Raw genomic sequence first — 20,087 nt, 5'->3', positions numbered from 1 at the left:
TGGGAGGGCAGGGCTCCAACCAGCAACACCACCACCCCCTTCCAAGCAGAGGACATTTCACCAACACCAACAGTGCACACATCCCCCATCCCTAAGTACTTTCAGTTGAATTTCTATTTGTCAGAAGAGGACTGAAAAAATGGTTGTCAAGAGTGTTGGAGTCACAGCCCACAGCTAAGAAGTTCATTTTGTGCATTCATGGAAATGGTGATTTTGCTGGGTTTTGTACAGAAAATGTCACCACAATATTTTCTGACGTAATACTAGCATTCCAGAACAGAATTTTCCAGAGAAAGATGACACAAAGAGAGTAGTGAACAAACACAGAACAAGGCTGGTGTGTAAGATGTAACTCCGTTATCAGAAAGACAAAGGCACCTCTATGATGTAGCAGATGTTAGGGAGAACATCGGGGCTATAGCAAGAGAGAAGTCAGGACCACTGGAAAGGAACACAGTCATGATTGAGTTCAAAAGTGAGCATAAAGACCATCCATTTTAACATGAAAAGCCAGGCCAATCCCCCAAACTGCAGGAGGAAGATGCTGTAATAGGACAATAACACGGTAAGTGTCTTGGAAAAACAGAGGGCCCACAATATATATCGCTTGAGTTGGGCTTTCTTTTTGCATAACTTACTTTGGGAATACAAAAACCAGAAAACATCCAAAGCCTCTAAGGTAAGTCTTTATCTGTACAGATAATCATATCGACTTGTTTGTCCCAAGAAATGATATGAAGGAGAAAGTGAACTGAGGGTTCAGCAGAGCTTACATCTTAGAAGGTTCCCAAATTATTACATAGCTAAGTAGGAAAATATTTTACTTCAGACTTTGGATGGCCATTGCAATCAAAAATAATCACAAAAGCATTCCCTGTTGATTTCCATCAGGCTGCCATGATGGCAGCTGTACTGAATAAGGGTCCCCAGGAGCAGAGCCTACAGGAGGGCACAGCATGGGGTGTCTGCAGTGGGTGACCACCTGCCAGTCAGAAAAAGAAAATTAAAAAAAGGTGTTGTGCTACTTCCTTTTTTTTTTTACTGTATAATTTTCCCATTCTCTTCTTTGCTAGTGAAGAGACTACACTTGCTTACTATAGTAGTAGCTCAGGATCAGGGATCTGCTGCCAGGGACCTTCAGAGACAAAGTGACAGCCTGGGATGTGGCACTCGTTTGCAGACTTTTGTATGTAAGACTATGTCATCTACCACAGCCTGAAAAAGGTCATTATGAAGTCCATAGAAAATCAAACTGCAGTGACAAAGGAAGAAAGTGTCTTTGGCACAGTATCAGGGATAAAATGTCTTTCTCAAAGGCATTTGTGGGATATCAGGCAGAGTGAACTGGAATTAGGATGAGGAATTGTGCCATTAACACCAGCAACAGATTAAGCGCTGATGGTTTTCCTTGTGTATAAGGTGGAAGAAGACAAGTTAGATATTGTGTGTTTATTCAAGCAAGAAGGTTAGAGATAAGATATAATCTAACCAAATCATGGAACGCAATATGGGAAGATAGTCGAGAGTTACCGAGTCTGAACCAGGGGGTTTGTCTAATATCTCTAGGCACGATTACCCCAATGCAAAACAATTACTGGATTTCAGAGAAGGACACCAGGTGAAGTTGCCCTGACAATTCATTAGTTGCATAGCTTTAAAAACCGTAAAGGACACCTGCACATATCCAAAGCAGCAGGAAGAAGAAATCTCCAGGAGTTTTGGAGTGCACAAATTTGGCACCAGGAATTGCATTTTCTTTGCACAGAAACAATTCAGATGTATTCAAACATTTTAATATTTTCTAGGTTTCCAGTCCAAGTCTGTGAGCATTTTCACTCCTTTGCTATAGAAAAGAAGCATATTATTATACTACAGTACTGTCTGTGCGAAATGCAGAAGTTTCTAATGAAATCTGTTTTTCTTTTTTGAGGTCATTCACACTCAACTCTTAAGAGCTGACTCTCTAGGGAGAACAGTGATGAAGACAAAGGTGGACTATCTCCAAATCCCTACAACTTTGATTTTCACAAAGATTTTAATTTTTTTACTTATTTACTTTTTTTATTTGGAATACACCACCATTGCTGAGGGGAAATCTAAAGAAATAACAGCACATTATGAGCCTGAATCAGAAATGACTAGAGAATATAATGGAGTTCTGCATAATACATTTGAGGGATGTCTTTATAAGAGTTCTTTTAAAAACAGATTTTGGGGAGGAATTGGGAAATCCTAGCCACTCTGTTGAAAGGGATAGAAGGGCAATGAATTCTACTGTAGGATCTCTTCTTTTGCTGACTCAGTGAAGACACATTTGTCATTCAAAGACAAATTAGAAAAGGGCATGGATCGTGCTACATAGATGCTTAGTCTCAGTTATCAGCCACATACAGGCAGCTTCCAACACATCTACCTCCAAGTGCATCTGAAAAAAAAGCAATCTCTTCTGGTGGATGTGGACAGAACACCTTTGTCAAAATTTGAGTCTGAGCAAATACAGCAAAGCGGTTTAGTAGAGGGAGGATTTGTCCCTGCAGAAATTGACACAAATTCCTTTAGGACAGGGGCAGCCACCCCAGCCACATAGCTGGGATTGCCAGCAGATGGAATTAGGGGAACTGGAAGGTAACACTGTGGCCTAATGTAAACTCTTAAATCTGCTGTAAACAGAGAAGTAACACTGGCACACAATAAAACTGGTATCTGTCACTACACTCCCAGAAGCAGGTATAGGGAAGGACAAGACACATGAGTGGATTTTTGTCATCTCTGTGAATTTGGTTTATGGAAAAATCCAAGCTGACAGAAACTGTGGCAAATAGTGATCATTCTAGTGATGGAGGGTAGCTGGAGTGATCATGCAGGAGAGAATAATGAGAGATCAAGTGGAAACGTCCGGTTTGAAGTTCTGCTATAGGCATAGAGCAACTCGGAGTAGCAGCCCTCAGATGGCAGCATTCCTGAATGTTTCAAGCTGGAATGACCAATACCCACAAAAGCAATTTATTAGGAAGTTTCTGACATACATATCTTTAAGAACATACATCCATCATTTTCAAAAACATGGTTTAGGAAATAGGAACTATTACAGGCTTAAATTTAGGGGCATGTCTCTTTCCTTTTTTAGCTCTTGGTTTAAAAATCAAAGTTTCACAAGTCTCATCATGTGAGATCCTGAAAGAGAAAAACCTCTGCACATCATGGGGCTTCCCATAACAAGCCCTCTTGGGTGCAGATGGCATCCACAGAAAGGCAGCTCAAGTACATCTGGACCACTTCAGTTCAGAGAGCTGCACACACCAGGAGCAGCTCTGTAAAGTGATGCTAGTGATCCAGCAGAGAATTAGCCCCCTATGGTCTATTAGCTCTGACCATACTGGACTTGAGCTGACCAATGTGGAGACCCTGACGTGATTCCAACTGCAGTGGAGTACAGATTCCTGGAAATCGTTTGTGTCTGCACAGGACATAGCCGAATAGTCCTTCCCAGCACAGTTCTGAAAACACAATACAGAGATACTAACTAACTCTGCAGGAATCTCTTTGGTACACTAGTCATCTTTAGCTAGAGCTCATAGCCCAGTAGGATCCCAACTCACTCTTCCAGATCTACTCCAGTATTCCTTCATCACTTCTCTGTGTCCCTGTGCTCCTCTGAGAGAGAGGTTTGCTCTCACTCAGAGGAGAGCCTCGGAAGAACATCAGTATTGAGTGAAAGCTAATAAATCCGCCCACAGCAGCCATCAGCACTATGCAGAGGCACATATTTGGCCCTGCAAGAGCTCACCCTGATCTGCTTAAGAACACTGTATCAGAGCTAACACACCCTCTCTGACTAGTTACAAATGGACCAGACCATCTTTCATTTCTTAGTTCTTGTCTTCTGTGGGTTTTTGCCTAGTTGAGTTTTAAAAATTTTTTAATTTAGTTTTCTTCCTTATCTCAGGTTTGGAGATAAGTAAGTCTCCATGTTTAGATATACTAGTTAAGAAGCTTCTCCTTGGGTTTGGTAGTCCCACATCACATTGACACAGCTGCAGCTCTGACCTGTGTTGTTTCCTGGACTGGGCAAGCTCAGCAGGCTGTAACTGCCTCCAGCTGCCTGGGAGGAAGAGGAGTTTGGTTAAAGTGCTCACAGGCCTCTGAAGGAAAAGTAAGTTGAGGAGTTTATCTTCATTCATAAACCCCAAAGACTAGCTCTTTTCTTCTTTGTTCCTTCCACGGACTTCAAAGTGCACAGCATAAAAATGGGATGGGCTGGTCACTAGTACATACAGACTCTCCCCCTACTACACTGTAGTTATTACATTATAACTATGTATTCAGTATATATATATTCAATATTATAACTGAACTGTGTTCAGTTGTTAAACACTGTCTTTATTTACTTGATTTGTGATAATGCCTAAAAACCCTACTACAGGGTTCTTAGGGATTATCACAAAACAAGTAATAAAGACAGTGTTTAATAATTGAAGGAGAAAAAAAAGAGTACGGCCCAGCATCACAGCCACGGAACTTGGCATGCCAACTACTAAAAGGCCACATGGAAATACTTAAAAGTTAACCTTAATTCATGGAATGAGATTTTCAGGAGGGTTAGGTATCCAGTGGCAATGTTTAAAAAGTAAATGCACAAAGAAGTAATATGCCTCCAGAACTGTAACAAAAAGATTGCATAGAAAGTTATGCATTATGGATGATTTAGCAATATCATAGATAGCAAAGACTCCAGCAAAAAGAGTGAAATCATCCCTATCCTTCCATTTGTCGCAGAATTTTACCAAGGGGCTCCTGGGAGCTCTTGGGGGCTCCTCCATGGCTCAACAGACAAATTAACTCATCAGTGGGAAGGTAGGGATGATTAACTAACAAGAGCCCCCTCCAGCCCATCACTGGTACATGGTTATTTCACCCAGATGGTGTTCACCTACCTGAAACTGGTAATGACAGTCTCAGATCGGGTTTACAGAAAAACATAGATAATAAGGTGCCACAAGAGTGACATGATAGGAGTTATTGGTCTGTGATGCTCCAGACTGCGCCAGAGGCAGCAGAGCTGTTTTGTAATGTTAGCCTCTGTTTTGTAACATTATCCTCTCTGCCCAAGAGATTTCCTGCTGCAAATGGGAGACTTGGTCTTCAGAGAAGCATTTGACCTGACCCTTCCTATAGGAGAGTGGGATCAACAGCAAAGAGAATGACGAGACGTGGCAACACTCCCATCACACACAAGCAGAAGCACTTTGACATCCTTTCACTGGAAATGGATGACTGTTTCTGCAGTGCTAAGGAAAAAAATCCACACGTTTTTTTGGCTTTTTCCCAGATGCAATTGATGTGACAATTGCCAATGTTTTGCCTGATGTCTTCATACTTTTCTGAAGAGTGATTGTTGGGCTTTTAAGGACAGTCAATACAGCCAAGAAAATCCACACCAGTCCTGGTGAGAGAAAAAACAGTAAAGCAAACACAAAACCAGAAAAAGAATTTCAAAAATGCATATGTTTCCCCCAGACAAGTAAAAATAAAAGCCTATTGCTCCTCTGTGTATGCCTGGAGGATCAAATGCCTAACAGAGCACATCCAAGCAGAGGTCAGGAAGTGTGCACTTATGTTTTGTTTATGAAAATCATTGCATATGCACCAATTTCAACCTGACAACTTTACAGTTTCACTAGTCCAACAATAAGTCATGAAAACGGATAAGCTCGGTACCTGTGGAAGCTAAGGTTAGCCCAAGAAGTAGGTTTCCTTATATGAAAATTTGTCATGAAAACCATGGCCAGACTGCAAATGCTTGACTGCTACCCATCTTTCTCTGAAAACTAGGATTTAGCAATGATAGGCTTCTAGCTATATACAGGCATGTCTCAAAGAAATTCCATAGCTGCTTAGGACTATAGGCCAAGATTTTCAAAACGGGATCAGAAACTCCTTACCAGTACTAACAAAGTAATTTCAAGGAGAGAAGAAGCAGTAACAGAGAAACACAGAAGTACTTCCTTGACTTCTTGTTCCATGTACTCCTTCCTGAACTGGCTGGGTTGGGCCAAAATGGCCTCTTGAGATCCCTTCCCACTTCAACCACTCTATGATTCTGCAAAGCCCTTGCCTGCTCCAAGTTCATTCTCCATCCTTTACCACCCACGCTGTCACCTGCACTACCTGGCTGCCTATGCCTCACCCAGAAGCCCTCAAAGTGGATACCAACAGACCAAAGACCCTGCTCATTCAGTCTCAACACACAGGGCCTGGTAGAGCAGAGAACATCACTGCTACATCCACCTAGCCAAGCGATACGTATTTACAAGCAAAAAAAACACCAAAGAAAACAAACAACCCCTAACACTAGAAGAGTTTTAAAGCTCTGGTGATATCTGCTTTTCACTTCTGGTCACTGACTGCTCTGTGGAAATACGCAGCCTGCAGCATTCTCACCAAAGTAAGAATTGTCTCACTTCCGTAACATTTATTACCTAAGGCCTCTGATGCGCTTCCTGAGTCATTGTGTCACTGCTTATACAGCAACATGGGAGAAGAAAAACTAGATTTTTTGCAAAGGTTTTGGGAGAACCTTCAGAAAAAAATTTTTGTCCTCCTTGTGAAACTACCATTCCAGGAGAAAACTTCCATTGTTTCTTTTAGCAGCTTATGTGGAAGCTCCTCTGACCAAACCAATCTTCCAGATAACCATTATCACCACCTCCTTGACGAGAGGTGAGAAACTTTTCTACCCAATTTCTCTCTTTTTATTCAAGTATATCTCCTGTAGGAAAGATCTGCAGTCCCTCACACCATTTGATGGCAGCCCCTCCAAATCCTGATAAAGATCTAATATCACTGAGCCTTCAAGAAGCAGATATGGCAGCAGCCAGAAGTAAAAGTCCTCCCTGCCCATTTGACACCTCTAGACCCATAATATGCTTGGAAGGGATGATCCTCCTAAACTTTATGTGCTAAGCTGGATGGCTGTGAGCAGTTCAGGCAACTCAAACCTGTCATAAATCAACAAGGCAACAACACTTGCCTGAGGCTGCCACCGCGGTTCCTCACAGAAAATACTCTGTTCTTCTGATTATCATCTTAGTGATTAGAAGTACCCATTATGGACCAGCACCCCATTGTGTTACTCACAGTAAAGCACAAAAGCACAGATGTGTGTGACGAAATGGAAGTATTATTCTAGTGCATCACACAGCTCACGCTTCATGACAACACCAAAATCTCAATAGGTTTTCGGTTTGTGCATTCATAAACAAAACCCAGTGATTACTGCATGTGGTAAAAAGCAAACTCCAATCATGGCCCTTCAGACTCATCACTGCCACAAAGTGCTAATTAATTTCTCAATCATTACGAAGCAAGACTGTTGCTCTGTTGTGTCAGAATGGAAAATTCAGCCAAAGCAACCAGCTATGCGTTGCAAAGGGGATGATTTCCACCGAGACCTGAACCCAGCCTCCATGGCTGAGTGTGCCTGCACACACAGTCAGATCTCCATGCCTGCCAAGGCTTCAGCCCATCACTTACAAAGGCATCAGGATCCTGTAGGCACCTGCACAAAGCTACCAAAATAAAAATTAGATACTGGAGAAAAAGAGGCCTAAAAATTTGGCAGGGGGCACTTCTCCAGAAAGGCTGCAAATTTCCAGTGCATCTGAGGATTACCCAAAGTAGTACAAAAAAAGCTACAAGTAGGTAAGTTTTCACACTCATATAAACTCTTCTTTGTATTTTTCCTCTGTTCAAAGGAAAAAAACAGTTTATCATGATTCAATACCAAAACTTTCCCTGCAACAAATATACTCTGTGCAATTTCCTCCTCCTGACCTACACATGCACAATAAGTTAGTGGCACTAAGGAAAAAGAATTCCTAAATGAAAACTTGTAATAATTTTATCCTTCTGTAATGTCATGGGCCAGTCAATGTTAAATGGGATGGGGCAAGAGGGAAAGAGCATGCCAGGGTTAAGATGGACTATTTAGTAGCAATTAGCAATGATGCATTGAGCAAAAATAGCAACAATGGAAAAAAAGAAAAGAGGTTACACTAGAAACAAAACCATTAACGGAAATAAATTTAATTTAACCAATTAGCATTTGTCTAAGAAAGGCAAACTTTCTGTTGCTGTTGGTAAGCCAACGGGGAATTAAAAAACCAGAAGAATCTTATCAGAAATATTTACTTCCCACTAGCAATGAGTCTGTTTTTCCAACAAAAGACAGAGCTACTGTCCCACGTTTTTGTGACCCTCTCTGCAGTTCCAGGGAGAAAATATTTAGTTCAACATTATCGTAAGCTAGAATATGGCTCTATTTATGTGACAAGTTGACAACATACAATTTCATGCTTGTTGAACTGATCTGTGTTATATATTCACTGTGAATATTATGAAGCCTCACCATTATAAATATGAAACAGTATACACTTATTCAAAATAACTCCAGCAGTAGCAATTTATAGCTGGGTTGTTTGTGTGCTTATGAAGTCCAAACGCCACCCTAAGAAGCTGCATCTCACTAAAACAGATGTGGAGTGTGACTGTGACCAAAGTGGATTTAAGATGACCGCTGTGAAAGGAGGCTATTACATTTTTGTTTGCATGGCAGCTGACACCAGTTCGTATTTAGCTATGTAGCCAGTGGGAACACAGTGTAACGCAATGTCCTCAAGGGCTAGTTTTAACACAGGCCAAGACATCCATCTAATGACCTAATTAGCTTACTACTGTTCTGGTGAGTGCTAGTCTTCCCTCTCAGAAAAAGGGCAGGTGCTCTACAGAGCAGCAGCACAGTGAGCATCTCGAGCCACGGCTGCTGTAGGTGAAATGTCTCTTTAATGGGACCGTGAAGTGGATCGGTCGCCTTCTCTTGATTGCGCGCCTGGGGAACCATTTTGGTGGCCACATACATCAAACATAAATTCTCAAAGCAATTGTTTTTTTGCTCATTTGGGACTTCTTTCCTGCCTGAAGGTTTCAACCAGCATGCCAGGTGGTTCTTGCACTAAAGCATTGTAGTTTGTCCAAGAGGGAAAGAAAAAAGGAGCAGCAGCACACCTTGGTAACACTAGATACAGAACATTTGCATAAACTCTTTCCAATTACATAGCAGCTGGTTCGAATAAAATAAATTCCACTTACTGCTTGAGCCTTTTTAAATGTCAGCATAGCTAATCATAGATTATCGTTTACATACATCATCCCACATAGACAGGATGTTATTGTGCTGGTCTCCTATTTAGCAGATGTAGAGCCCTGAGTCAGGCCACAGACACTCGTAAAGGTAATGTATTCAAACACACAAGAAGTGTGACACTGCTCCATTAGGAATATAAAAAGTCGGGCACTTTTGTCAAGTGTCTGCTGTTTTCTTTCCCTAGAAATGAGGGTCTTCTCCTAGTTTCACAAGTAGGCTTTATGATACACTGTTACCTTTTATCATTCTTATAAAGTTTCCTATCCCAAATCTGCATCTTTTGCTCTTTATGTTTATTGTTGTATTAAACCTATGACGTCCCTTTCGCTATTAAATCCATCCCATAACCACATACTGTACATTCATTTCTCTAGGACCTCAGTAGCTCTTACCTGTTTGCTCTTATGATCTCTTATGAACTGTTAGGAATAACAACTTGCAGGAACATTTGTAAAGTCATCTCAGACTGAATTCAGCCTTCCCCTTTTTTACCATACAGTGATATTCTCTGCAATGAAATCCGATTTGCCATGGAAGCAGTTCATTACAGGATGCATTATAGAGGGACACAAGTTCCCAAATACCCAAATACATGTGCTTATCATGTAAAACATTCAATCTGCATGAATCTGAATTTCAGAAAAGCCTACTTATTAGAGCAGGGAAGTACATGTTGATACAACTTGGTCCTGTATTGCTTCCAGATTCACCAGTATGCTCTACACTACTGCCCAGAGCTATTTTGTTCATGCCCCCCGGGGCCTCAGACAGGCTGCTATGTGGTGCACACAATCACAGTCCTTTCAAGCACTTTGATAAGCTTTATTCTGCCATTATGCCATCTAGAACATTAAACACAATGTTTAAGTTCTATGTTAAATCACAATCAGCTCCTATTAACTGTTCCAAGCTCCTCATTTTTATCAACAGTTACTTTATTAAATCCTTAATAATATAGATGGAATAGTTAGTTAATTTGTGTGTTGAGCCATGGATGTTAATTTGTAAACATAATAACATACTGCAATCATTTGCATAATAGCATTTTAATCTTTTTAGTAAAAGCTGTAATTCCCTACAAAGTACGCTGCAGTAGAAACTAAGTGACTATTGGTAATAATAAAAAAGGCCTTAAAATTCTGATCCTATTATAGTGTTGGAACATACCCAAACTGCTACCATAATCTCTGAAATGTTACTGTTCTCTGATTTAGGTGTCTGTGTCAAGAATAAAAATGAAGTATAACTGGTAGCAGTAGACTATTTCCTAAATGTAATTTAGTATTCACTAAGCACCAGCACTTTGCAAATAGCTCTGAGGCTTTCCTTCAAAGTTCAGAGCTCTAGTTATGCATATTGTGTGAGGTACACCATGCAGCTCACCTCCAGCCTCTGTTGTGCTGAATAGATGGCTATGATAAATCATGCTGATTTGGCACTGAAGGGCATCAGCCATCAAGGATTTGACTACTATGTCTTTTTTTTTTTTTTTTCCCTGAGATTGTATCTCCTTGAACTGCCTGCCCTGGGCTACTAGTTTTGGAGAAAATTAAAAAGGGGAAAAAATGCTAGGGAAGGCCACTACAGAAAGTCTGTATAGGCTCAGTTCTCTGGAACCCATTAACACTAGTCACAAGACTGACAAAGAAAACATTGGTGGTTGTTTAAAAGTCAGGCCAAGTCATTTTACGCAAGATCTGGTAATTCATTAATCAATCTGGCTACAAACCTTGAATGAATAACCTGCAATGGTGAAAGAGACTGGCAGCACCACAGAACATGAGCAATTTTATAATCTGAACCAATGCAAATTACCCTGGTGATGTTTAAGGCTTCCCTCAACACTCATCATCTCCCTGATACAACCTCTTCCAAATAAATAAGAAATCATTTATCTCCATGCATTCCTCTGCTGCCAGGGGAGAGAAAGTCTGCATTTCATTGTGTATTTCTTTCTCTCCTCACATTCTCACTTCTTGTATTACAGCTCTTCTTGGCAGTCTACAATAAAACAGTTATCTTTTTAGGCTTTCCAAATACGTAGCACATGGAATGGCCTTGAGAAGTAACCTGGGATATGCCTATATAAAACAATTAAAACCAAAATCATCAAATACGATAAGCATCACTTTGGAACATAGAATTATGTAAATAAAATAAATCTGCAAAAGGGCAAGCAATGTGGGTTTTCTGAAGTCCTTTTAAAGGCTAAAAAAAGTGTTTTGCCAAGTACAAGCTTTATGATTTTACACAGGTTCATTGTAGTTTAACAGGTTATTGCCTATCTACAGGCTGAATTTTCTCTTCTCATCAGCTGTGTTACTTGCAAAAAATGCCAACAAAGAGAAACATCCACTGTTGATATCTTCCCTCTCCATAATGCTAGGCATGGATCATAAATAATTTTAAATATGACTAATCTTACATGATATGGTACAGTATATTTCAAAAAGCCTCAAGGGACAACAGTTTTCATGAACAAAAAGCCTGCTAACTCATGACACATCAAGTTGTATGTTTGTTCACAATTTCACATAGCATTGGCTTTGAGAATGAAAATTTAACCATTTTGATTTTCTGAAAGTAGCCAAATTAAACTTTTTGAAAATACATTTTTTTTAAGTCTAGTTATTCAAAAAAACAAATCATAAAAGCGAATGGTGCAACAAACCATCTAAACAACTGGTCTTGGGTGACTTGTTAACTATTTACTTGCATGAACTCGTGTCAATAGACAGTGACCTGAGGGGCAAGAACTCCTTCATTTTATCTTTTCAAACAACAGGCAAAGAAAATCAGGTGAAAACCGGAAGCCATCAAGCTGTCAATAAAAAGAAATCACCTGATTCATAATGCACATAAGCACAAACATCAGTAAGAAGAGCCTCTGTGCTGGGGCAGTACAGCCTTGATTTGGGACTCCTATCGGTTACACTGGCATGTGAGCAGGATGATGTAGTGATGAATTAGGTGTGTCTGCAAAATACTGGTGTGTTTTAATCCCAGAGTGAAGGCCAGTATCTCATCACACCTAAGCGGATGAGAGCAGGGATTTATACTTAACACTTACATACTATCTAGACTAATTGGACCTTTATCTCACTTGGCTCCAGGTTGCTACTATAACTATTAATCATTTCTAGTCTGTGAGACTCCCAGTGCCACTGGGAGTGCCTAAGATTGTGGGTGCTCAGCTCAAGTGAGCTTTCAGGAACATGATTTGCAGAAAAACTGAAAATTCACTTTATGAAATACAAATCTTTCTTTAAAAAAAAGAAGTGCATCAAAGACACCCAGGAACTTTGTAAAGGGCTTTTGGACACTGTCCTTCATATAGACAATGCCACATGTACTGCATTAATACCTCAAAGGAGAGAGAGTGTGTTTCACTCAAAGCTAGATTTGGGAATTAACACTGTACAGCTTGAGCAAGTAATGCTGCTCGTGTACTTCCCATCATTTCCTTGTCATTCTGGTTCCTTCCTTTCCACCTCAAATAGGCTGTATTTCTATTTTTGTATGACAATGCCTCATCTGGAAGCTTAAGTTAGATAAAACATACTACTCCCAAAATAACAAGAGAGAAAAAAAAAAGTAAAAATAAAAGGTATAAAAAGACATTATTTTCTTTTTTAAAAATCCAGTGATTACCAAATAAGAAACTGCACAAAACTTCCATTCTCTCAGCAAAAGAAATAGTTCCTCACAGAGTATGTGAGAGTCTCTGGAGGAAGAAGACATCTTCTGATCTTGAGCACCCCCAGACGTCACATTACCGAGTGGCAGAGGCAAGAAATAGTGCAAAGTATCCAGCTGCACAGTGGAGAATGGGGACAGGGTTAATGTAAGGGAGGTGAAAATAACTGTTTCATTCCCATCTTCGTAGGCCAAGCAACCAAGAAATGTAAATGCAACATTCTAAGAAGCTGAAAATAGGCTAATTTTGCACTGCAGTACTGTAAAATACCATTAGGGCACAATTTGTCCCTACAGGTAAGTATGGGCCAAGCTGTGATGAGACAGCAATGCAGCCTGCAGCTGAAGTCAATGAGTGTGAGAAAAGAAGCAGTGTATTTCATTTCCAAACTATTATTTCTGACCTATTACTTGCTGTGTAGATTAATTCCCCCAGCTGCATTGCCCCCGTTTCTCCACACATATCCCCGTTTCTTCACACCGGGGCACTCATCCTCAGACAGAGCCAAACGTGCCCATGAGATGTTGCCCTGTCACCATCTCCCAGCGAGGTTAACTACCAGCCTATCTGGTTGTCCCTCTGTTTCCAACACACTGTGATTTTCAGAACAGGAATTGTTTCCTCTACAAGGTATGTTGGGGAATGGTCACTACCTATCTGAGACAGCTTTATACTCCGCAGCTGTGGCCATCAGAGCAGACGGGCAGTAACACACAGGAGAAGCAATGAGGTGGTCAAGTTCCATTGGTTTTACTGCAATAATTTGTATGCTTAGATTTGGCAAATACGTAATTGTATTACTTATCTGGAACTTACACTTCGAAAGTCTGCATCTTCAACTGATTTTTCCGACAGGAAAAGGCTTCTGCATTTTTGGATTTTGATGGATGTGGAAAAAATGTGTGTCCACAGTTACAAAAAAAGCAAAGCAAGTGTCCAGCACAGTTGCTGTAAATGTGGACCCTGCCCCCTGCCTCCCCCACTGCCACCAACATGCCCTACCCTGCCTGAGGCAGTACAACTGCAATTCAAGAACCCGATGGGATTTGGAAACTTTGTAAAACAAAGTGTGGAACATTATACAACTAAAGAAAAAAAGAGGGCTTAAACACAAGGCTTTGCAGGGCTATTTTGATTCAAATAAAGTTAATTCCAAGTTACTTGGATGTAAATTACAGAAATGAAAGAGAGAAGACCAGTTTCTGCTATCAGTTACACTGCTTTAAATCCAGAGCAGTTCATCATCTGCATCAGGGAGATCACTGTGGCTTAAGAGCTGTATATAAAGGAAGGAGAATTTTATTCAGAACATCACATCCTAGGTAAGCATTTTACCATACCATTTCAGTTAATTTTTTCCAGCCTTTAAAATTCTACCACGATAATCAGGGGCTTTCTGAAACCAGCGGGCTAGCTGTACTTCCTGGAGCTGTGGTACCCGCTGTGTAAGAAACAGCACCCATAGTTTGCTTCTGTACAAGGTCTTCCTGCCAGCTAATCAATTTATTGTCCAATTTCCCAGTCAGTGAATGATCTATGGCCTCTCCCATCAACAAGGAGGGAAGGAGGTTAGAGTTTAGGAGAAGCACGGCTGCCCAAAACCACAAGGTGGAGAATTATGAAGCCTTTACACAAAAAAAGAAAGAAGACCAAGACAGTGATAAAGCCACCAGAATCCTCCTCTTGTACACCTTGATCTCTCGTACAACCTAACCCCCAATGCACAATTGGAAAGAAAACAATTAAGTCTCTCCTATCACACTTTTATTTTTAGAGTGCTCGCCACCAGGAGATCTATGAGACATCAGAACGCTGAGCTTGTCCCTGAGCTGCTGACTGTCCTCACTGCCTTCTCTGCCACACTCACCCTTGCTCTCCCCTATTCATAAACAAATTGTGGACCTATCAATTTGTGTGCAAGTAACTTGCACAGTAAGGCTATGACTGGTAAAAATCTTTACTAGAAATCTTCCAGCTACTCATCAGCTAGCTGTTGTGCAGCACTCTGCATCTTGCCGAGGAATTCAAGTGGAAGACAACAAACAAGTCTCAACTGCTGTTTTGCTCTGTAGCTGACAACAGTGCAACTCCTCATCTTGACACCACAGGGCAGTGTGCTATAGGCACTCCTTAGTTGTTTCCCCTCAAAAATCAGAAGTTCCATTTAAATCCTTTTAAGGCTTCTCTCCCATACCCCTCAGGATTGCAGGTCTGGTTTCGCTCATGAGAATTAAAGGAACTAATCAGAACCTGAAATACAACAGCAGTTTTCTTGTCTCTTAATGGCAGAAAAATAGTAAACTGTTGTCCACCAGGCTAATAAAAAAAAAAAATCAGAAAAAGAAAAAGCAAGCAAGGACTTTGCAACATGCACTTGCATCACCTTGCCTTACCTCAAATATATTGGCGGGCTCATTGCTGTACTGATTGGAGATGATCTCTGACTGGTCGCTGTACCACTTGAGTCCCCCCAGAAAGCTGTCTGCATCCAGGTCGTTCACATCTAGTTCAGAGAGGTCAAGTTCTGGGAGATCTGGGCAAAGAGGCTGGTCTTCGCCAACCAGAGCAGCACACTGCAGGATACAGAACCACAGAAATAGTTTCGTTAATTACCATGAATCTATTAACTAATATCATGTGATAAGAATTAAGCCTCAATTAAGCTGTGGCACAGGGTCACTGGGATTGACTTTGTTTTCTGAAAAAAGAAACACATAGTATTTGGTCATTGTTAGCTCTATGTAAAGGGGCAGGGAAAACAGCAGGGCATAAGCTGCCTTCTCTATCACATCTCTGTCCAGGGACAATGACCCTCCTTCTCCCTATGCCATTTGATAATGATCAGATTCAAAGCTTTAAATCCAACAGCAGAGGCCAAAGCATGGCCTTATTCTCCTTTCAGAGTGAACCAGTGCAGGTAGAAGTTACAGATGAATACCTCTGGGCAAGGTCTGTCACGCATTTCCTGATACATTCAGGTTAAAGAGGCACAGCCTGTTACAGCCCTCAGCCCTGGAGGCTAGCTCAAGCTGGAGACAGTCACACTTTCACTTCTACAGAACCTTACTGTAATTCTTACAGCCATTCATGATGGTCGCTATGATATGGGCAAAAAAAAGTATGGGTTAGTGGTGCTGCTGTACTCCTTTCCTGATGCACAAACCACAGCCACCCAGGTTTGCATAAGGGTCCTGGCAACCAAAGTGTGGCTTGAAATATCCCTATATTCGCCTCTCAGTGATGGGCATAGTTAGTTCACGCAGCCTTTCACCTGCTTGGTGTGAACATATCTATTATCCTAGCTGGTTTCCTAAATATCCCCAGAGAGAAGCTGTAATCAGAAAACCAAATGGGTTTTCCTCTTCTAGCAGCCTCTGATTCAGTAATCCTAAAAGACGGTCTGTGAAACATTTTGGTTGAGGCAGTTAGCAAAGTTTAGTCTGCAGGAATCCTCTTCAGCAATCCAAAATGTTTTTGTCTGCACAACTTAGGAAGAGAGTGAGGATAAATAATAACAAACTTGGAGTAAGTTTCCTTTTATATGACAGTACAAAGCTATATAGGATATTGACTGACCTACTATGGAAGAAAAAATTAATAACATATATCCACTTCAACACAGCAATTGAAATGTTAGAGTATCCACCAAAACCATTTCCTAATTATAGAAAACACGTAGTAACAGTTTGGCAAATAGCCGAGTCCCATATGTCAATGCTGCTCAATTAAGCAATTCCTACTGCACTGCACTGTGTATCCTTGTAACTCATCTCCAAACATCTACGTCGATACGGGCACACAGCAAAGCACATGTGGAGCTGCAGAGGCACCAGGCACTGAATGGTTAAAAGCCATCTGAAGTCAACTGAGTCTAAAGGCATCTACTGTGATTATTTCTAGCAGTGTGTTAAGGATGGCCAACAGCAGGACCTCCTCAACTCCTCTGTCAGTTGACTGGGTGGTTAGAATGATTGCCCAACTTCTACCTGGACTGAAGTCAATGGGGAAAGCGCCACTTTCTGAAGGCAGATGTCTGTAGGGCACTAACAGTGTCCGTGGATGTGCACTGCTCAATACTGGCTGTGTCACTCTCGCAAGGACCGCCTTTCACAACAATGCAAGCGAGAGCTGCTGAAGGTGCACTTCATTGAGGTTTTTGTCCCTGGAATCTCGGTGCGTCTGCAGTGCACGGGCTGGATGCAGCAGCGCAGCCGTGAGCAAAGATTTTGTCTGTTGGCACAAAGACTCGGTGCAGCTGGTGTGAGCTATAATTTACCAGACAACTTCTACATCCACCAGGACACTACAAGATAATCATAGAGTAGGCCAAGGGGCAAGGAAGCTGAGAGGCTGCAAAACGAAGCTCTGGAATAGCAGTTGTTTTTCTTCCTATTATTTAAGGGGCTGTAGAACTATAAGAAGTCAAAAATCCCACTCAAGTAATCTTAACTTCTTTTTTTTAATCTGGATTTTATAACCATAATTTTGAGTGTAAGACAAAAAAAAAATCTATAAAAAAAAAATAAATTAGAGAGTTTCCTCTTCTTCAGTGCGAGGCACAACCTTCTGGCAGCAATCTTATAATACAGAGTTGACCTTTTTTGATGCTTGGCCGAAATCTCTGATCTCATTAAAGGATAATCTAGTTTTTGACTGAAAAGGTAGATTCTCAGCATCATTCTCAGGTTTGTGTTCTGGAGGTCAGTAGCTTATAACTGATGCCATAGACTTCTAAAGTATCCTGCTGATCTGTTACTGCTTTCATTTATAAAAATAGCTTCACCCTGTGAACCACCTACTTAAACATGTTTACTTTTGGTAATCTGCATTTTTAAAGTTCCTACAGTGGGCTTTTGAAGCAACATAAACAATGGTATTAAAAAAATATCCTGCTTACTGCATCTTTCATTTACCTATAGTGACTGCGATGTCACCTAAAAATGTAACTGCTGAAATGAAGTATATATGCCTTGCCAATGTTGACATGATAATAAAATCAATGTTTCTGAATATGACATTATGCTTCTGAGCACACAGAGCACATTAATCTGAGACACATTAGCAGCAAGTGTTCCTGTTATTAATTTATATTTGGCCTTTGGATGATGCCAGATTTAACACTCCAAGTCCTAAAACTGTCCTCATCTGACATGCTGATATTTGCTGTTTGCCTATACATCTGTAACAGGTGCACCTGCATTGGTATCACACATTTTACTGTCTTTCCACTGTTATTTGATATGATAGTTATTCCATAACTATAGCCCTCATTTTACAGTAACATTTAGGAGGATAAAGCAGTCACTAAACACAAAAGGCTAATTACTGTGCGTTATTTCACTCCAACAGACCTTTTTTCTTAGTTCAGGCGCAAACAGTAAATTAGCTTAACTGCACTGATGGTAATGAATCATTATAATTAAGTATAATTCTCCATTAACCTATTAACCTTTTGGCTGGTTTTGCGCCTTTGAAGGTAAATTAAAAAAAAAAAAAAAAAAAAAAAAAGAAGAAGACTGGAGTTGTGCCATATTAATTATATTAATGAAAATATAATCTTTGTTTTATTTTTAACAAGTTTTTCAAAGTGCCAAGGGGATGAACTCAGGAAAGAAAGAGAGACTTGACAAAATGTGTGTCATGTGGATTCTCTCTATCAATCTTTGCAACCTTACTGTACATCACCTTCATTAAGCTGTGAAGCACTGGGGACGCTGATCAGCTACAGCGATGCAGGCCTTTATTAAACAACACGCCGTCCTGTCATTATGTGAGCAAGAATATAATACATTTTACATTGACAGCAAATATTAATGATTCAAAAAATGAAAGCTGCCTCCAGTACTTGCTGCCTGCGTTATTTTAGCTCAGTAAAGGTGATCCCCTGAGCCAAAGCAGCATGCAGATGATAGTGCTGCTACAGGAAGTGCAGTGCAGGAGCACACTGGCAAATTCATACCCACAGTTAATCCATCCACCACACAATTAATATTAAGATCAAACTCTTTTTTTGGTTTTTTGGTTTTTTTTTCCCTCTCTGCACTATGAAAAAGTCATTGACATGAATTATCTATTCTGTTACTAGCTTGAAATTATTGCAGGAACTCTAGTGATTAAAATAAATCTTCAGTATTTCCACATAAGCTGGTTCCACAATCAGTTCCTAGCAGCATTAAGAATAATACATGATGGAAAAATGAAGCTACGGCAGATGAGACCCATGCTACAAGCCAGACAACAACCCACAAGATACTCCAGCTACTCAGAAACAATTAGGACTTTGGAGCCAGAAAGTCATCCACTTACTGCCTTGACTTATAATAGCTACAGGACATATGAATTATCCATATCTATTCCACTTTACCAAGAAATCAAAACAAGATAAGACCAATTACAATATGCAAACAGAAATCTGTGGATACAATGGCAAGCTGCAAATATTAAAAACACGACAAAATGACTTGAGAATCCACACACATGCTCTGCCAGATAGAAAAAAATTTACTGGAGAACATGGAAACTTTAAATGGGTAGTTCTCTACAACGTGAACATCTTATTTAAAAAGCATTGCCTGTAACCTGTTTTTCCCTCCCCCATTGCCCAAGGGGAGCATTTTAAGTGCTTATTCCAAGCCTGAAGCCAGAGGATTAGTTCCTTTGAGCAGGCCTGTATTCGGGATTCCTCTCCATGGGGTCCAAAGAAAGTTTGCCTCGCTTCGCAAGTTGCCCGAACTTTCAGGTAATGCTCCATTTTGCTGAATGCAAACATGCAGAAATCCTCAAACCTCGCATTATACTCCAGAGATTACTGTGGGGCTGCTTGACTTTTTTTTTTATTTTTTTCCTTTATGAATTGTAGCCAGCAGAAGCTGTGGATTTGATGTATTGCCGTCTATTTTTACACAAGCAGCAGCAGCAGCGGCAGCAGCAGTTCACACAGTCCTGCATAAACTCTATTCTCATGGTTCATCCTGTTGTCTCTGCTGTACAGTGGGATTTAACCATTTCTTGGACTACTCAGATTGACTGCGAACCCTGCTCTACGGGGCATTAGCTACAACGTCAGTATTCCAATACCATAAGTAGCAGGGAAACGTCTCTTTCCAGAAATCTCTTTTAAAAAAGCATCTAAAGCCAAACAACAGGGTATTCATTTCTGTGTGCGTGTTTGTATTCTGCAGCTCATAA

The 20,087-nt window shown here is 40.6% G+C and overlaps 1 protein-coding gene across 2 annotated transcripts in view; it reads right to left on the bottom strand.

The window, feature by feature from the left end:
- Positions 1 to 20,087, bottom strand: part of PPARGC1A (PPARG coactivator 1 alpha) — a 365,445-nt gene that overhangs the window by 48,102 nt on the left and 297,256 nt on the right. For both annotated transcript variants that reach the window (XM_015625124.3, XM_033513571.1), the window contains exon 2: positions 15,293 to 15,472. In XM_015625124.3, the coding sequence (XP_015480610.1) occupies positions 15,293 to 15,472 (180 nt within the window). The remainder of the gene's footprint in view (positions 1 to 15,292; positions 15,473 to 20,087) is intronic.

The sequence above is a fragment of the Parus major genome, chromosome 4, assembly GCF_001522545.3.
Source record: "Parus major isolate Abel chromosome 4, Parus_major1.1, whole genome shotgun sequence".
Lineage (NCBI taxonomy): Eukaryota > Metazoa > Chordata > Aves > Passeriformes > Paridae > Parus > Parus major.
This window is presented reverse-complemented; position numbering and strand designations above follow the sequence as displayed.